The following is a 19,497-nucleotide window of genomic DNA, read 5'->3' on the forward strand; positions in this document are numbered from 1 at the left end:
ATATTGAAGTGATGCAATCCAGTTCAGCTCCCACTACAGAGCTAGCTTTCCTTACCAGCCTGTCAATTCGCCCCGCATCCTTCTTCTTTGTGCTTCCTCCCCAGCATAACATTTTCTCTGATGAAAGTAAATTTTGCATTTCGTTTGGAAATCAAGGTCCCAGAGTCTGGAAGAAAAGAGGAGAGGCACCGAATCCACATTGCTTGAAGTCCAGTGTAAAGTTTCCAGTCAGTGATGGTTTGGGGTGCCATGTCATCTGCTGGTGTTGGTCCACTGTGTTTTCTGAGGTCCAAGGTCAACGCAGCTGTCTACCAGGAAGTTTTAGAGAACTTCATGCTTCCTGCTTCTGACCAACTTTATGGCGATGCAGATTTAATTTTCCAACAGGACTTGGCATCTGCACACAGTGCCAAACCAGTACCTGGTTTAAGGACCATGGTATCCCTGTTCTTAATTGGCCAGCAAACTCGCCTGGCCTTAACCCGGTATTGTGAAGAGGAAGATGCGATACGCCAGACCAAACAATGCAGAAGAGCTGAAGGCCACTATCAGAGCAACCTGGGCTCTCCTAACACCTGAGCAATGCCACAGACTGATCAACTCTATGCCACCCCGCATTGCTGCAGTAATTCAGGCAAAAGGAGCCCCAACTAAGTATTGAGTGCTGTACATGCTCATACATTTCATGTTCATACTTTTCAGTTGGCCAAATTTAAAAAATTGTATTTGTATTTTGTATTGGCCTTAAGTAATATTCAAATGTTCTGAGATATTGAAATTGGGATTTTCATTAGTTGTCAGTTATAATCATCAAAATTAAAAGAAATAAACATTTGAAATATATCAGTCTGTGTGTAATGAATGAATATAATATACAAGTTTCACTTTTTGAATGGAATTACTGACATAAATCAGCTTTTTGATGATATTCTAATTATATGACCAGCACCTGTAGACTAGTCTGTTTATCTCAGACAATGGTAAATGTAAGTATATTGGAAAAGTAGTGTAGGCCTAAGCAGGCTCGGACTGGTAATCTGTACAACCGGGCAAATGCCCGGTGGGCCGGTCCACATGTGGGCCGGTGACCTCCGGGATTTTTTTTTTTTAAAGTTATTTCGCCTATTTGCGGCCAGTCATACGTAGGCCTAGGCCTAGCCTATAAATGCAGTTGCATCCATTTGGCTTGGGGGGTGACAGGTAAATCCAAAGATTGTTAAGGCGGAGCAAGATACTTCGTCGTAGTTCATGTCTATGGGCGCGAAAATGGGGATCGAATCCTGTCTGCATAAAGAGGCGTGTCGATGACGTATTGATGAGCGTACGTTGCAAACCGCCAACAGCAGCGGCATAAATAACCGGCGCACACCTGATATAAAGTCGATTTTCTCCAGACTGGAATGCTCAAAAATGCTAAAAATGTACCTGAAATGTTCACAAGGGTTTGAGGATCATGAAAACGTGCCCGAAATTCACATTCCTAACTCTATAGAACTAAGACCTTAGCATATGTGGTAAAATTCTGAGCTATGCCCATAGACTTCAATGGAGCAGTCGCTGCCTCTGCTCTGCATAAAGGGGGATTTTGACCCCCCCCCCTCGTGCGATCCGGGTTCCCGGAAGAGGCTCCTGATGAAGTATCTTGCTCCGCCTTAACAATCTTTGGTAAATCATTTTGGCCTCAGCAGAGAATGTCTAATAAGGGGAGAACTGCCACTCTCGGAAAACTTCCGGTTTCTGAACTGGTTGCAGTTCCTTCTGTGGTTCCACATGAGGGCGCTCGTCCACGAGTGCAGAATGCATGGAGGTCTATGGAGCTGTACCCCTCAAAATCCACTTTTCTCGGGATATAATTTTTTTTCAAGTAATTTGAATATTGTATTCGAAAGGGGAGGCAAAGAAAATACACTTGGTGGAGTATTATATTTTTTAAAGTCACTTAATTGTTCTAAAAAGCCTTTCAAACGTGTCAATGACGTCACTCATTAGCACAATGCTAGCGTGTTATGGGCAACAACGACCCAAACTGTAAGAAATCAAAAGGACATAAGTACTCGTTCATTCAACTTTTGACCTATAACCCATGTTGAAGTTATACAAACTACAATCAAATCTGAGATTTGTCAACGACAATCAGGTGAAAGAGACAAATTTAGCCGTCTAGCTCCATTGACTCCCATTCATTCTGCACTCATGGCGATCGCCCCCAGTGGAAATATGGTGGAACTGCAACCAAAATTCGGTACAATGGGACTTAATACGGAGTGGCAAGGCTCTCCATAGACGGGCTCTGATGACAGGTTCAGTGTGTGTTACGGTCGCGCCCCCCTGCCCCACCCCTCAAGTGGATAACATAGCCTAGGCTGTGTAATTGCCCTCCGCTGGCTGGTGTTCACATTATCGCAGTTTAACCGTAAACAGCAATCAGAGGTCTAGTTTTATTCCATAAATATATTGTTTTTATAGACGTTAGTTGCACGCGCTACAAAGAGCTTCCATTTACTGCACCATGTAGGCTATAGTGCGGTTCTGTCAACATAAAAAAAACTAAGGGTAGCCTACAATTTTCGCACAACTTGGTGGAAAAGTGTAGCACAGGTTAAAGAAAACCCATTCATTTTTGGAGCTGATCCTACTCAAAAGGAACTTCAAAGTATTTCCCATAGTAGCCCTAGTCTTTTAGCTCACAACGACACTGAAAGTGAAACTTGGAAAGTGGTCTCTCCACCGAGTGTTACATTAGATGCACAATCAATTGCGAGTCGATGCAGGGTCATTCCGTGTGAAATCACCCAATTTCAGCGCAATTTGGCAGGTGACCCTCTCCGAAAAAATCTGAAAAAAATCACAGGTGTTTGTAGACCAAATCCATGCATAGATCTTAAATAGTATATCTGTATAACTAATCGTTGCAAAACTACAGCCCTTTGAAACTTCAAGTCATTTTCAGCATTGTGGTGAACAATCCTTTTTGTTCAACTTCCAGCATTATTGGTTCTTTTGGTATTTCACACACATTAGTGAAACTATGTGATTAGAAGTACATTTTCCTGTTGAATTAAAAAATCCAATCGGATCAGACGTATCTTGTATACTTTCCCCTCTGCAAAGCTCTGAAAATGGCTATAAATTCATAATGTGAAAAGACATCATGACCTTTGAGGGCTTCTCATTCAAAAAGTATGTGACACAAATTCATCAGATTTTTTTCCTACACATATATGTATTATAAGGTCCTGTCCATGCATTAACTTTGGTTGTTATCATTTTCATATTTTCAGAGCATTTTTTTAAAATTGGGCTTGATTTTCAAAAAGCCTGTTTTCTTCTTCTCATTTCACCACGTGGACAGTTAACAGGATTTTTTTTAATTTTACCATATATCATTCTGTATGTGAGGATCATCTGCCCAAAATTTGGGCTTGTTGCTGAGTTTCTTCATTGAGATAAGATTTTTTTTAAATATTGTCTATAAATCCACATAATTTGTACTGGATCTGCAGTACCACTTTGCACCACATGCGGTGCTCTTTTAATACAATGGAAGTCAATGGAAGAGTAAGAGAGTCACTTGTTTGCTGCACATATCCAATCTAAACACACAGTTTATGGTTTATAGTTGAATTGGTCCAAATAATTATTGCAACATGAACAACATACTACTCATACATAAATCTTATTCAGAGAAAATAAACTGATCACGTAAATTATACACACATAAGACTGACTGGTCATCATACATGCAGTAAGAGGATTTAGCATAATTACCATCTTTGTAATGAGTTTTCTACAGCAGCTTCAACCTATCAGTGCCTATGTGAGCACTTTAATAATTTTTAGCCAGCTGGTTAGGCAGTCTATATTCATCGTCATATGCTTGGGATGCAGTCCTCTGTGATACATAGACAAAGAGCATCAATATGGAGATCAGTGCTTTAACAAACAATCAAACAATGGGTTTCTAAAATTCAGTTCATCAAGGTATTTCACTTGATGAAGATGACCATGTGTGTTTCCATCACAAGTATTCATAACAAGGTTTGAGGACTCGTGGATCCAAGAGGCATTTGTAAAAAGATGATAAATCTTTAGTATAGATTTTTCTGCATCTGACAATGCACTGAATTTTAGAAACCCCTTTTTACTTGAACCATATGAACCATAAACTGTGTGTTTAGATTGGATATGTGCAGCAAACAAGTGACTCTCTTACTCTTCCATTGACTTCCATTGTATTAAAAGAGCACCACATGTGGTGCAAAGTGGTACTGCAGATAAAGTACAAATTCAGTGGATTTATAGACAATATTTGTAAAAAATCTTATCTCAATGAAGAAACTCAGCAACAAGCCGAAATTTTGGGCAGATGATCCTCACATACAGAATGATATATGGTAAAATTAAAAAAAATCCTGTTAACTGTCCACGTGGTGAAATGAGAAGATGAAAACAGGCTTTTTGAAAATCAAGCCCAATTTAATAAAAATGCTCTGACAATATGATAATGTTAACAACCAAAGTTAATGCATGGACATGACCTTATAATCCATACATGAGTGGGAAAAAAATCTGATGAATTTGTGTCACATACTTTTTGAATGACAAGCCCTCAAAGGTGGTGATGTTTTTTCACATAATGAATTTATAGCCATTTTCAGAGCTTTGCAGAGGGGAAATTACACAAGATACACCTGATTTGATTGGATTGTTTAATTCAACAGGAAAATGTACTTCTATTCACATAGTTTCACTAATGTGTGTGAAATACCAAAAGAGCCAATAATGTTGGAAGTTGAACAAAAAGGATTGTTCACCACGATGCTTAAAATGACTTGAAACTTCAAAGGGCTGTAGTTTTGGAACCATTAGTGATACAGATATACTATTTAAGATTTATGCATAGGTTTGGTCTACAAACACCTGTGATTTTTTTCAGATTTTTTGGGAGAGGGTGACCTGCCAGCCACTGGGTGATTTGACACGGAATGACCCTGCAGGTAAAAAGTAGGCTATCAACTGGTAGGCTAGGTTAGTAACGAACGGTTTAGTATACACTTGTGGTGATAGCCTACATGTGAATCGCGTACTATAACCAAAGTAAAGGAGAAGATTTGCACCAAATAAAGGCTGTGTTTGTGTTTCTACAACATGTTGGCACAAAACGTAATTTCTGTCAACTATGACGATGTCCATGTTCAGTAGCAGTGACATGTGGTTTAATGCATGGTTCTCAAAGTGGGGTCCGCAGCACATTGTCAGGGTGTCCCTGACAAAGTTTGCTACAAAATATGAAATTGTCTTAAATGGCGAAAAATGCTACAGTATCAGTATTTGCCCAATTGATCTGCTGATACATTACATCAAAACACTTTACTATTAATTAACCGCCAACAAAATGAAAGTTATGTGAAGCAAACACTATGTGTTCAATACAATAGGCCTACATTTGACAAAGAAACAACAATCCTTTAAAAAAAAAAAAAATCCTACATAGGCTAGCCTACTGTCAAAATTTGCTAACATGACTATTGTGGTATTGGCACTCTATGTTTTTAAAATCCATATAACATAAGCATCTAACAGAAAAAAAAAGCTATACAGCTACATGATTAACTTAAGTTTTATGTGTTGCGATTTTGAGGGGTCCTTGGAGAATTTTCCACTCCATGAGGGGTCTCCGGCCCACAAAAGTTTGAGAACTCCTGGTTTAATGCATGGGGTAACATGACGTGAGACACACAGAAGATAAGCTTGTCTTTAGTAGCCTGAATCCTGTCCCTCTCAAATCATTTTAAAGACAGAGACCCCCGGACCCCCGTGTTATTGTGATTAGGAATAGATCCAAATCTAAATGTTTGGGTTCAGTTTATGAAGTGTTGCTACAGCATAATACTGTGTGTTTGTTTGTTATTTTTATTTATTTATTGTTTTTGTATTTTATTTTTTTTTTTGGGGGGGGGGGGGGGGGGGGGTCGTCGGTCCAGTGGTGGGCCGATCCAGGAGAAAATTGCCAGGGCCGAATTTTGCTCCGAGTCCGACCCTGGGCCTAAGCCCTGTACCACGATAAGTACAGTATTCAGTAAATAATGTATGGCCCCCTTAAGTTGAAAACTAATTCACTGGCTGTTTAGCATAAACATTGTGCAAATGTGAATGCATTCTCAGTTTTACCTCTAGCTGACCTCATAGTAGGCTACAGTATATTACTTACTGCCACAAAGTCAGTCTAATTGTTATTCATCCTATGTAGATACCTACATTCTATTCTAAAACTATTGAATTCAAACAAGTGATTAAACAAAAATAAATGACACCACGGCAGTTTAGAAAGCCATTTTATTGCATCAATACCAACAATTCATGACTCATCCATTTAGATACATTTTTTCCAGAGCCGCAGAGAAACAGTACAAAATTAAGACTTTTTTTTCCTTTTTTAATTTTATTTATTTATGTGAGAGTATAACTCGTTATTCTAATCATAGGTCATCAATAATAATAGATTCCTCTCACTTCCCAGCAGTGTGAGCGAAGAAAGCCGACCCCTGAGCACGTACTAAGATGGGGACAGGTGTCAAAAAGCACACAGACAGACCACACAATCCCTGACTCCATATAGTGCTGTGTTTAACACAACTAAAGTAAGCCCCCCCGCCCCCCTCAATTATCGCATTCTCTCCTGAATGAGACAAGCGATCGAAAACTTCTTCTCAACTGAGGGATGGTTTGTAGGTCCGCCGTGTTGCTCCCCTAGGTTAACCTATCACTATGTACGTCTGCAGAGGGGAGTACCAACTTCAAACCATGTGAGTGGTTACAGCCTTCCTTCTCTCCCCTCCTGCCTAGGTCCCATTTTTGGGTTGGAAAAAGAAACCCAAATAGAAGTTCCCCCTCTCAGCAGTGCCCTGAGAATACAGTGTGTGCAGTGAGTTATAATAATCTACCCCTCCACCCCCTGTCAGATTTCCCCCTTGCGTCAAAAGAAGCTACTAAAGACAACATGTGTGAAGACAGGATATAAAAACAAAACAAAAAATAAAGTCAACGATCCAGATAAATCAACGCATACGTTTGACTGGACCTATTTAAGGCTGTTGTGTATGTGGGCAGAACTACATGGGCATGTGCATAGGCTTCTTAATGTTTTCTTTTGTCAATGATTATTCGCACCAGTGTAGAGGCATACATGGCAGTTGAATAGTCTTTTTAATACTTGTACTATGCTCAGTGCAAAGATACTTCTAGCCCCGTTCTTCATAAGTTCTTGTGTGCACGTTTGCAGTAATGTTCCCGAGCAGGTTACAGCCCATAAGCGTACTTGAATAAGGTACTAAAGCGCAGCTACATTTCATACAGTACATATGGCAACAGATATCTCCCACCCATGAGGTGTGTGTGTGTGTGTGTGTAAGAGGGAGAGGGAGAGGGAGAGAGAGAGAGCGAGAGAGAAAGACAGAAAAGAAAAGAAAGAGAGAGTGGGAGCTAGCAAGAGCCATTATACATGGGTTGTACTTCCATCCTTAAATCATTATAAAAACTTCACTATATAAAACACAAGTCTACAGATTTGTGATATTACTTTGGTCCCCTTCTAGTTTTTCCATCTTCAGTTTCACCTTCACTTTTTTTCGTTTCCTTTGTACACGTCCTTCCTTACTTCTTTCCCTCCTTCGGTCAGTTAGAAAAATAGATCCAGGAACAGCTCTATCATAACTGGAATGTTTCCTTACAAAAATAGCATTCATACTTCTTTTTATCCCAGAGAATCACATGAAACGACAGATTTTGGTCCTTGTTGACATGTGAGTGGTGCTATCTAAGGGAGGATTGTCAAATGAAGAGTTAATCTGTAAGTGTATGGTTTGTAGGTAGATAGATTGTCAGCTCAATGGTTCTCAAAGTAAAAAAAAAAAATAAGTACAGATATATATGGCATTGGTAGGTACAGGCATCTCACATCTGCATTGTATCTTAAGGGCATCTGCTCTTCCCTGTGAGGATGTTACTGTATTGTCCACTTTTGCAAAATGGCACTTGTGTGTTTTTATGCATGAGTGTGAAATACCAGTGGACAGTTTTGTCCACCTTTTAGTGTGTGTTTTTCGATGTGTGTAAGTATGTAGTTTCAATGTGTGTTTGTGTGTATATGAGCAGGCAGATGGGCACTGCAGCTAGGCGGGCACTGTGGGCGTTTTCACTCAGGCTTGGGCTCCGAGGTCTCGCTCTTGGTCTCGCTCTCATCGTCACTCTCCACGCCGGCACGGCTTACGATGCGCCTCATGGTGAAGGGCAGGTCCCCTCGCCTACAGGTTAGAGGTCAAACAGAGATCAGATGGCTTTCAGGGGTCACTTCATCAAATGGGTGTGAGCAGTCAGTAAGGATGAACATGCACACAAGACAGCTAAACTATAAAGTTTTTGCTTGGCTATGGTCATTCAATTCAGTGCAATTTTATTTGTCTGGTGCAGGGGTCTCCAACACGGTGCCCGTGGGACGCCTATGAGGCGCCTGCAACGCACATTCCAAAAATAGCCAACAAGTGGCCTGCAGATCACGCTCTAAAAACATCCTCCATTGTGAAGTTTTTATAAGATATTTAATTGTAGACCAGAACCATTTTAAGAATGTATGTAGCCATACATCTGTAAGTAACATTAACTTGATATTGGTGATATCGTACAAATTTTAGCTGGGTTAAATTGTAGCCTTGGCTTCAATTCCCCTTCCCATTCATTCAACAGAAGCGGAGCGTATACACGTTGCTCGCATGCATATAGTAAAAGAAAAAAAAGCTTGCTCGTCTGGTATAACCAATGGAAGCATATCTTTGCGAAAGTTCTGTGACCATTCCTTGACCATACGGTTCATGTATGATTGTTCAAGGACTGAAAAACAATTGCTTCATCTCACGGACCTTTTCTCTGCCATAGGCTAGATGACTTGTGTAGCGCTGAAAATCTTGTGGCATGCATGCCATGCAATTGGACTGTGCAATACTTGGCGAAAAACAAAACCATGTGTGTCAGATCATGGAGAGATTTCAGATAACTATAAAAGGTGTCTTCATAAGTTAGGGTGGTGTTGGTGGTTAAATGTTAAAACCAAACTGTCCACTGAAATTATAACTTAAACAGTCTCTGAATTCTTAATGGTGGGTAATGCTAAAAATTGTAACCTAAGTTATTAATTGCTTTTATTTGTTTAAAACAATTTGATTAGATTCCCCTTGCAAACTTTGAAATGAACAAACTGAACAAAAATGTTGGTAGTGTTGCATATTGATATTGAAGTATTGGAGAATCAGACGAAAATACAATATAGGCTTAACATAATATTGATCATTTAAATGTAGAAATCACATAGACCTATTATTTAGGAGGATTACCCTCGCAAAAAAGGGGTGAGGGTCTGTTTGAGTAGTGTTTGAGTAGCCCTCCATATGATTTCGGGTCCTCCAGGTAGCCCTTATTCCCAAAAAGGTTGGAGACCCCTGGTCTAGTGCCACAACATTAAAATATGTCTCAAGCCATTTATGTTATGGCTCTGTAGCTTTCAGGAACACTACAGTGTGTATGTGTGTCAGAGAGGTAGTACAGGGGGACTTTAACATTATGTAAGTGCCTTTCCTCTAAAAGGGAAGGCTGTAAACAGGATGGTGTATAGGCCATTTGTCAGTGTTACAAAGCCTGTCCTGTATCTGTATCTCTGTGTGTGTGTGTGTGTGTGTGTGTGTGTGTGTGTGTGTGTGTGTGTGTGTGTGTGTGTGTGTGTGTCTGTGTGTGTCTGTGTGTGTGTGTGTGTGTGTGTGTGTGTGTACCTGAGCTTGCTCTTCAGGGTGTTGACTTCGCGGTTCATGGCATCGGCAGACTCGGTGGCGTCCTCCAGCTCCCTCTGGAGCTTCCTGCGGTTAGCGTTGGCTCTCTGCGCCTCCTCCTCCGCCTCCTCCAGCTGACGCTTCAGCTGCTTCATGCGCGAGTTCAGCTTCTCCGACTGGACAGCAGTGGAGGGGAAGAGCGTGCACAGTTAGTGACAGCACACATCACAGCCCACTCTGATCTGAGGTGTCTTCTTTTTCATGTTTGTGCCACACAGCTGACACTGATTTTACACGGACAACTCTGCAACGCTACAGTGTGATCCATTATAATGGGGATAATAGTAAGATGTTCTATATTGATTGTCCATAAAGACTAGTTGTACAATGAATGTTTTTGTAGAAAATGGAGATTGTTGATCTGGTGGTTAATGGAGGCTTGGATGAGTGACTGACCTGGTCCTTGTACTGCTCAGCGCTACGTCGCTCGTCATCCACCTGCAGGACCACCTCCTTCAGCTTCTTCTCTGTGCGCCGCACCAGCTTGGAGGCCTGCTGTCTCTCCCTGCATGGCAGTGTAGTATACATATGTCATATGTCAGGTCAACATGTGTCTACGCGCTCACACACACACGCACGCACGCACGCCATAGTTGCTTGTCCAGTCAATCTAACAGCATACACATCCTCCATTTATGGTATTGGATGCACAAAACGTGGTCCGAGTTTGCTACATTGCAACAGAGGGTTTAAGTAGCCACACTTGTCTGACTATAACAGCACTTATAACTCAAAATCTTAACTTTAAAATCAGTTTTGAAAGTTTATATTCTCCAATCCCCGGCTGTCAATACTGGTCAGCCCCATCCAACCCACCGGGTCTCGATGTCGAGCTGCTCCTCCAGCTGGGCAATCTTGGCCTCCAGGGCGGTGATGCTGGCCTTGTACTTGCTCTTGACGGTGCTCTCCATCTCCTGCAGCTTCAGCTTCAGCTCCTTGTTCTGCCTCTCCAGCTGGGAGCGCGCCCCCTCCAGGCGCTGGGCGGTACTGCGCTCGGCCGTCAGCTCCACGTTGATCTGGTCGGTCTGAGGTGAGAAGCAGACAGCAGAGGGATGGAGAGAGCGAAAGATGAGGACAGATACAAAAGAGAGAGAGAGGGTTATGCGAGAGAAAAGGAAACGAGAGATAGAAACAAATTAAAAAGAGTAAAACGGAGTCGACGAATCCAGGTTTAGTTGAGAGAAAGCGATGGTCTTGGCTTCTCAGGTGGTCACACTGGCTGAACGCACCTGCAGCAGGGCCTTCTTGAGGCGGTCGTTGACCAGCTCGGTGTTGCACTGCTCCTCCTCCAACTCTTCCTCCAACTGGGCGATGCGAGACTCCAGTTTCCTCTTCTCCTCTGCAATCAGAGCACTGGGGGAGAGGGGAGGAAGAAAGGGAGTAAGTAAGGCTTGAAGAGGGAGGCAATGACTTTAGAGACCCCCTATTTTATTAGATATATTGATTTATTTATTTATTTATTTATTTATTTATTTATTTATTTAGAGAGAGAGAGAGAGAGAGAGAGAGAGAGAGAGAGAGAGAGAGAGAGAAAGAAAAGAAAGAAAGAAAGGCTCACTTCTTGCTGGCCTGGCTGTTGATCTCGTCCTGCAGCTCGTCCCTCTCCTGCTGGGCCTGCCTCTTCATGCGCTCTGCAGCTGCCAGTTCCTGAGGAGCGAATGCAGACACACAGACACACAAGAGGACCGTTAAGAAATAGGAGGGGAGTGGGTTTTAGTGTATGCAAAACACATGGCCGAGGAGAGGGGAGGAACAAAGTGTGAGCATGAGATGTGTGTATGTGTAGGAGTGGATGCGTATGCTCACCTCCTGCATCTGGATCATCTCGGCCTCCATGCTCTTGAGCTTCTTCTCGTTGTCCTTAGCCTGGGCCAGGATCTCCTCTCTGGACATGCGAGTGTCCTCCAGCTCGCGCAGAAGGTCCTTCATCTGGGCCTGAGAGAGAGAGAGAGTGGGAGAGAGGAGAGGCCGAGACATTTAAAAACATGATTCAAACATCACAAGCCTTCATAGAATGAGAGTAGTAAAGACAAAGCATGACTAGGATGGTGCTTATATGACCTGTCCTACATATACTGTATAATCCAATCAGAAATCACACCCATGTATGAACACACAGATAGACACACAGACAGCCCTTACCTGGAGCTTCTTGAGCTGTTTGAGGGCCTCGTCGCGGTTCTTGTTGGCCATGTCAATGGCGGCCTCCAGTTCCTTCAAGTCCAGCTCCATCTTCTTGCGTGCTGCCACAGCAACAGAGCGCTGCTTCCTCTCGTCCTCCAGCTCCATCTCCATTTCGCGCACCTGTGGGACGCACAGCCAAAAAAATACCATCAGCAAAAGAACTACATCTCCCATGAAGCATATTAAAGAGCCAGTCAGGATCAGAGCAACACTGGGTACAATGAGACCCAATAGATTTAAAAATGATGAAAAAAAACTCTATAAAGTTTTAACCTAACCACATCCTTCCTTCCGCACCTGTTTGACCAGCTGTTTCTTCTTCTCTTCGCCCATTTCATCACGGCCCGCGAGGTCTCTCTCGTACTGAGCCTTCATGGCCTGCATGTTGACCTCCAGCCTGAGCTTGGCGTCCTCGGTGGCCTGCAGCTCGTCCTCCAGCTCCTCCAGCTGAGTGCGCATCTCCTCCAGCTGCTGCTCCATGGTGCGCTTGGACTTCTCCAGCTCATGGACCTGACAGGGCAGAGGGGACACCGAAGGGGTGAGGAAGTGAAACCACACAACATACAAACGGTCTGGTCTCTAACCAACTACAAACCTTCAGCTAGACACATTGTGCACATTTGACTTTAACAATGAATTCTTCATTCTTATTTGCTCACTCTAAAACTGCACATTGTTTTGTTTTAAAGCACAGAAATCATATTTTTGTTTCTGTGTGCCATTTTGAAGCATTTATCAGAAACATCAGATAGTGATCTTCTTACATTCTTGCCGACATCATCCTTAGAGGAGACCAGGTCTTCCATCTCAGCACGGAGCATTTTGTTGGCACGGTCCAGCTCATCCTTCAGGTCGCTGATGGTCTCCAGCTCACGGGTCAGAGCCAGAGCCCGCGTCTCCTTCTCCCTGGCCTCAGCCTCGGCGCGGTCACGTTCATCAGCGAAGCGCGCAGAGATGGACTTCTCCTCAGCCAGCATCTACAGAGAGACATGAGTTAGCACACAGCTAGAGTTGAAAATGGTTGTCAAATCATGCAAGAAGGACTCATCCAGACTAGTTAAACTGGCAAGTTTAATATAAAAAAAATATATCTAATAATTCTACATCATCCTACATTAATAACAACAAGAACTCATCTAGATGTGCATTTCTGTTTCTTCTTAACGAGTTCCCAAGTAGACCCACCTGGTCAAACTTCTTCTGCTTCTTCTCCAGGTTGGAGACGATCTGCCGGAGGTGGTCCTGGTCTACCAGTAGATCGTCCAGCTCCTGCTGCAGCCGGGTCTTGGTCTTGTCCAGTTTGTCGTAGGCGGTGCACCTCTCCTCCAGCCGCTGGTTGACCCCCTCCAGGTCGCGTTGCAGACGCTTCTTGCCTTCCTCGGCGTTCTCAAGGCAGCCGGCCTCCTGCTCCATCTTCTTCTTCAGCTCAGTCAGCTGCAGAGGACGGGAGCAATGGTTTTAGGCTCCAGCTGCAGCATACACTCAAATGGTACAACAATCTGGGGTTTCGTGTTTGAGTTGATGTGTACACCAGCTAGTTGTGTACACTAGAACGTTTTTAACCTTGTTTACATGTCCATATGTTGTCTGGTATGTTTTAAAAGACATGGCCATGGCCGACATAAGCAGTCAATGTCATAGCCAAGGATTTCTGCTTTGGATCTACGGTCGACCAATCTCAATCTCTGTATGCAAATAATACTTTTAAAATGTCCTTTCAGGTACAAACATACAGATAAAGATTTAACTTCACAGTTCATGCTCATGACAGACTAGATTGTGCATTACGTTTTATGCACTCTAAGCCTCAGTGCATAAAAACTAGTAGTAGCTCTTGAGATTGAGGATGGTGCTCCCAAATGGACTCTTGTCCATTATTCCCTCACCTGGCTCTGTGCGGAGAGCAGCTGCTTCTCCACGTTCCTCTTGGCCTCCTCCTCTTCCTCCAGCTGCTCCTTCAGGTTGTTCTGCTCATCCTCCAGCTGCCGCAAACGGCTGGTGAAGGACAGCTTCTGCCGCGTCTCCTCCTGGAGCAGTTCCTGTTGGGTGGAGAGACGACCGACAGCTTAGAACCTGAGCCACACCATCACCAATCAATGCAAAAAGTCTCAAAATTATAGGCAAGTGTGATCAGATTGTTACACCGTCTGTTGGTCTACTAAGTTTACAGTACATTAATGTAATGTATATATAAAAAGTTTACATATACAATTCAAAACTTCCTATTTTAAGGTTTAATGCCATTTTAAACGTACACATTATGTGCTATGAACCACGTTCATGCAGATTATCTACATCCTGCAACAGAATGTGCACTACTGCTGGCTTGGTGTGCTTAAGACATTGACTCACCTGAACATCCTGCAGTTGAGACTCCACAGCGGAGCAGTCCTTGGATGCCTTGATAGATTTGCCCTCAACCTCGCTAAGGAGTCCGTTCACGTTGTCCAGCTCCGCCTGGACATGGGCAGAAGAGGGAGAAGGAGACAGGGTTAAAGGCAAAGCCAACCTGGAGTCAAACAGTCTTAATTTCAATGAGGTTTTCCATAGTGGGCATCATCAGAAGTGCTTTATTGAAAATCACAGAATACATTACCCACAATTCTCCACGCCATCACTGATAGGACTAGGTAGTCTTCTAGCATTTGATTTCTTGAGCCTATCTCCAGGCTCTTGGGTTCTCACCTGCATTTTGGCCACCCTCTCGGCCAGCTCGATCCTTTGCTTCTCACTCTCGGTGTGCTTGACCTGCAGCTCCTGCACCTGGGCCTCGGCCTTCTTGCGTCGGTGCTCCGAGTCGCCCTTGCCCTGCATCAGCGTCTGCAGCTCGATCTGCAGCTCGTTGCGCTCACTCTCCAGGGCCTGCTTGGCCTTTTCCATAGAGACCTTGTTCTGTTGAGACCAGGCAGGGATTGAGTGTGTGAGAAAGAGCATGTAATGTTGAGAAACAGCACTGTAACATACACTGTAAGTATCAGGGATAATTCAAGGGAGACAATGCGTGTTCCTGAAAGAGTGATATTGTAGCAGGGAGATCATAAATAAGAATGTGTGTGTGTGTGTGTGTGTGTGTGTGTGTGTGTGTGTGTGCGCGCGCGTCTCTTTCTTACCCTCTTGGCCTGCTCCAGCTGCTCATTGAGTTCGTCGAATGCCTGGCTGTGTTTCTGCCTCATCTCTGCCACCTGGATCTCGTGCACCTTGGCCTCGTCATCCAGGGTCTTCTTCAGGTGGGTCACCTCTGCCTCACGCTTAGTCCTGCGACGGGGACACAGAAATCCAACACACATTCATCACAGTCGCTCTAATAGTACCTCGGCTATGGCAAAAAAACAGCATTTAGCTACATCTGCAACTGCTGCCATTTATTAATATTATTACATTACATTTAGCAGACACTTCTTGACCAAAGTGACTTACATATGTCAGCTATATTACAAGGGATCACATTGTCCCCGGAGCAAATTGGGGTTAAGTGCCTTGCTCAAGGGCACAACGGTGGAAGCCGGGAATTGAACAGACAACTTTCAGGCTACTGCACGCTAGCCCAGCTCCTTAACCACTACACTACCACCGCCCCACAAGGAGACAGGAGGCTATAAAGTGTGTGTGTGTTTGTGTGTGTGTGTGTGTGTGTGTTACCTGAGCTCCTGCTGGGCTGCGGTAGAGTCCAGTGTATCCTCTAGCTCGGTCTTGAGGGCTTCCAGCTCCTCGCCCAGGTCGCGGCGCTGCTTCTCGGCTTTGGTGCGGGCAGCCCTCTCCAGCTCCAGGTCCTCCTGCAGCTCAGACAGCTGGGCCTCCAGCTCACGGATCTTCTTCTGGGCCATGTTCTTCTGAGCAGCCTCCTCCTCAATCCTACACACACACAGCATAGTACAGTCTGAGCACTTCACAAACATGGACTTTAAATGGCTGCGATACATCTACCCCATCTAAACCCATTAATCTACCCCATCTAACCCATTAATCTGTCTTTTTTATTTTAAAATCTTTATGCACTGGATGTATTTAACTACCACGTTTTAATCAGCACATTCAATAACAACATATCAATCCCACTGGTTCTTTCTCTCCCTCCTCAGTTTTTCTCTCATTCACTCATACGGACAGACACAGAGACACAGAGACAGAGACAGAGACAGAGACACAGACAGACAGACACAGGTCAAATACCTGGCAAGAGCCTGCTGCAGCTCCTCTTCCTTCTTGGCCAGCTGGGCACGGAGCTCAGCAATCTGGGCCTGCAGCTCTGCGATCTGGTCAGTCAGCTCGGTGGAGTCGCCCTCCAGCTTGCGCCGGTTCTTCTCCAGCTCCTGACGGCCTTTCTCCTCCCGGCGCAGGCGGTCTGACGGGCACAAGCAGCACAGCAGCATGTCAGAACAGGTGATTTCCAGGGCAACATTAGAGAGGTGCATTTACTTATTTGTTGAGATACAAGTTAAAGTAACACAATATAGGAAGTCCCCTTGTCATCAGTGTTCAACGTACTGGGTACCTATTGAGTGCTGAGGGTGTTTGTGTTCAATATTGTAATTATTTTAAGTTAAAAGAACTACATTTTGTTGCTTTAACCTTTATGTAACCTAGCTATCTCTAATAGCCAAAGATTTTGTGAAAGACATGGTTGTGCGGTGGGTACTAATTAAGATGTTAAGTTCTGAGTCACAGTGATAGTCCAATGTGTGCATTCCTAGCAATAGGTCAACCACATGTTGCACTGAACCTACAAGGGAAACTACGATCGTAGTAAGTAACCTACCCTCCAGATCAGTGATCATGGCCTCGTGCTTGTTCTTTAGTTTCTGCAGACTCTTGGACTTCTCCTCCTCCTCAGCAAGGTTGGTGGTGAACTCAGAGATCCTCTCCTCCATAAGCTTCTTCTCCTGTGGGTGGTGAAACAAGCAAGGCGGACATTTAGTTGCTAGACAGATAAACAATCTACCAGGACAGCAACAGAGTACATGAGGACCTCACTAGGCACCTTGATCAGTTTGTTGTTCTGGTCGTCGAGGACCATGACGTCTTCCTCCACCTTCTTCAGCTTGGCCTCAAAGGTCACCTTCTCCAGCTGCAGCTTCTGCCTGGCAGCCTCCTCCTCATCCAGCTGGTTCTCCAGGTCCTGAGAGAGATGTCACATAAAATGCTTCTAGTCTGGTCTTTGCTGTAGTGTCAAATTGGAAACTGGGAATGTCTCATAACAACAAAACATCCCATCATCCCACCCACTGAAAAGGACACTGCCATTTTTCATTATTCCATGATTTCAGTCCTCACCGAGATGTTCTGCTGCATCTTCTTCTTCTCGGTCATCAGCTGAGTGGCGCGCTCCTCCTCCTCCTCCACCCGCGCCTCCAGGTCGTGCAGGATCTCCTCCAGCTCCTGCTTCTTGGCCACCAGCCGGTTGCGCATCTCGTCTGCCTCGGCACACAGGTCCATCTCGGCCTGCAGCTGCTCCTGCAGGGCCATCTTCTCGGCACTGAGCTATAGAACAGACAGAGAGCAATTAGCGGTCATAAGGACGATAAGGCGATAAAACGCACTCAAGGATGAGAAACATCAACATAACAACAATCTCTCTCCCTGTAAACTGTACCTGCTGCTGCTTGCTCTCCAACTCCTGGAGCTGCACCTCAGCCATCTGCTGTTTCTCCTTGACCTTCTTCAGCTCATCGTCCTTGGCCTGGATCTCCTCCTCCTGCCTGCTCACCTGCAGCAGGGGCTTCACCTGCAGCACAGGGACGGTCCAACAGTTAAGAAAGACCAGGTACAGAGAGGGTGCACGAGGATGCACGCACACACGCACGCACACACACACACCACACACACGGTCATAAAACACTAGAATTAACTTAATTACTTACCATCTATAAATACATTGTATGGTGTTTGAATAATAGGCTGTTTGCCCTATACATGCTTTGGTTACACCTCAGAATAGTGTTTCTGACATTACCTTGGTGAAAAGTCTCCACCACTGCCAGTTTCTCAGCTTGAGGTAAGCAGCACAGTTCCTCTGAATCACCCTCATAGCAGTGAGCTGTTGCTGCCTCTTAGCAAATGCCCTGAAGCGAAACGGGGGGGAAAAAACCATGAGGACGTGTAGAAATACAACATATTGGTTTGTTAATGCTTCAGTCTAGCAGTCTTGACTCTAGTCAAACCATTCTGAAAGGACACTTACTTGCGGGCCACAAAACCACGGCACCAGGCCTGGAAGCTGATGATGACGTCGGTGATTTTCATGTCCCTCTCCTCCTCCAGATGGGCCAACACTCCGGCGCGGAAGAACACTTTACTCTGACCGATACGGTACAGGTTGGGGTCCAGCTCCAGGGCTTTGATCTAACATGAATAGAAGAGTTCAAAAAGGGTAATCCCTCAGCGCTTCTGTGGACATCTGGTGCGTCTACGGGACAGTGTCGTGCTAGTCCCACTCTGACGAAGATGTAGTAAACATTGAAAAGTTAAGTCATTTATTGCTGTGCACCTATGCATTAAAACAAAATAAATAAGTAAACATCTGTGTTGCTCCGGTGAGCCTCTTTTACATGAATGCTAAACATGACGTGCATGACCGTGAGGCTCTGAGACCAGAATGATCAAAATAATCTCACGCTGAAGCACAAGGGACATACACTGATGATATGCTGTGCAGAAACAGCAGAAGAGCTCAGGCACTCACCATAAGCAGACAGGCCTGCTTGCCATCCATGAAGCCCTTGGGGATGGAGTTGGGAGTGAGGATTTCATATCTAAAGGACAGGGGAAGAAAGACTAATGATGAGTCTATGTAAATCCAGTTAGGATGATCAAGACAATAAAGAGTCTGGTTTGTGACGAGCTGAATGCGTTATGTTCAGTGGTGGAGGTGAAGAGAGATGTCAGTACCTCTGCCTGAACTCCTGGAAGACGATGCGGTTGGGGAAGCCCTGTCTGCAGATACGGATTCCCTCCAGCACACCATTGCACCTCAGCTGGTCCAGAACCAGGTAGGGTTCCAGCTTACCCGCCTGAGATGACAAAGACAGAGCAGAGCCAATCATTCACAAGGCACCATACCAGTGCTATGACATGGCACTCAAACGTAAGGTACACACTTAAGCCACAGCTAGTTCAAAGCAAACCGATATCCAAACACAGGCCAATGTGGCTCTCAACAATCTCAGAGTTATCCTAGTGTTATCCAAACATCCACTCTTAAAGTTTCTACAAAACCAAACAAATGTGAGTGCAAGGGTGTCTTTGGACCTTCTTCTCGTGGTTGGGGATGATGCAGCGCACAAAGTTGGGGTTGGTGTTTCGGAGTGTGGCCATGAGCTTGGACAGCTGCTCCTTGTAGAGCTGGCCCACCGTGCGGAACATGCCCTTGCGTGTCTTGAAGGCACCTGGCAGCTCGGACATACCCGCCACCTTGTCCAGTCCCACAATGTGATCCACTAAA

The 19,497-nt window shown here is 44.4% G+C and overlaps 1 protein-coding gene across 3 annotated transcripts in view; it reads right to left on the bottom strand.

Annotated features, from left to right (window-relative positions):
• Positions 1–6,321: 6,321 nt before the first annotated feature.
• Positions 6,322–19,497, bottom strand: part of LOC143102119 (myosin-9-like) — a 34,094-nt gene continuing 20,918 nt past the window's right edge. For all 3 annotated transcript variants that reach the window (XM_076265517.1, XM_076265515.1, XM_076265516.1), the window contains 26 exons: positions 19,305–19,492; positions 18,945–19,066; positions 18,739–18,808; positions 18,238–18,398; positions 18,010–18,118; positions 17,650–17,781; positions 17,331–17,537; positions 17,038–17,175; positions 16,816–16,939; positions 16,230–16,401; positions 15,699–15,911; positions 15,170–15,314; positions 14,745–14,951; positions 14,412–14,516; positions 13,946–14,098; positions 13,245–13,493; positions 12,824–13,036; positions 12,357–12,569; positions 12,018–12,179; positions 11,682–11,810; positions 11,434–11,522; positions 11,105–11,228; positions 10,692–10,900; positions 10,272–10,380; positions 9,819–9,991; positions 6,322–8,303 (listed from right to left, as the gene is read on the bottom strand). In XM_076265517.1, the coding sequence (XP_076121632.1) occupies positions 8,195–8,303; positions 9,819–9,991; positions 10,272–10,380; positions 10,692–10,900; positions 11,105–11,228; positions 11,434–11,522; positions 11,682–11,810; positions 12,018–12,179; positions 12,357–12,569; positions 12,824–13,036; positions 13,245–13,493; positions 13,946–14,098; positions 14,412–14,516; positions 14,745–14,951; positions 15,170–15,314; positions 15,699–15,911; positions 16,230–16,401; positions 16,816–16,939; positions 17,038–17,175; positions 17,331–17,537; positions 17,650–17,781; positions 18,010–18,118; positions 18,238–18,398; positions 18,739–18,808; positions 18,945–19,066; positions 19,305–19,492 (4,025 nt within the window). In that variant the 3' untranslated portion in view covers positions 6,322–8,194. The remainder of the gene's footprint in view (positions 8,304–9,818; positions 9,992–10,271; positions 10,381–10,691; positions 10,901–11,104; positions 11,229–11,433; positions 11,523–11,681; positions 11,811–12,017; positions 12,180–12,356; positions 12,570–12,823; positions 13,037–13,244; positions 13,494–13,945; positions 14,099–14,411; positions 14,517–14,744; positions 14,952–15,169; positions 15,315–15,698; positions 15,912–16,229; positions 16,402–16,815; positions 16,940–17,037; positions 17,176–17,330; positions 17,538–17,649; positions 17,782–18,009; positions 18,119–18,237; positions 18,399–18,738; positions 18,809–18,944; positions 19,067–19,304; positions 19,493–19,497) is intronic.

Source organism: Alosa pseudoharengus, unplaced genomic scaffold (genome assembly GCF_046254945.1).
Source record: "Alosa pseudoharengus isolate Yale_2024_CS ecotype anadromous, Long Island Sound unplaced genomic scaffold, YU_APseudo_1.1 YU_APseudo_1.1_scf_4, whole genome shotgun sequence".
Lineage (NCBI taxonomy): Eukaryota > Metazoa > Chordata > Actinopteri > Clupeiformes > Clupeidae > Alosa > Alosa pseudoharengus.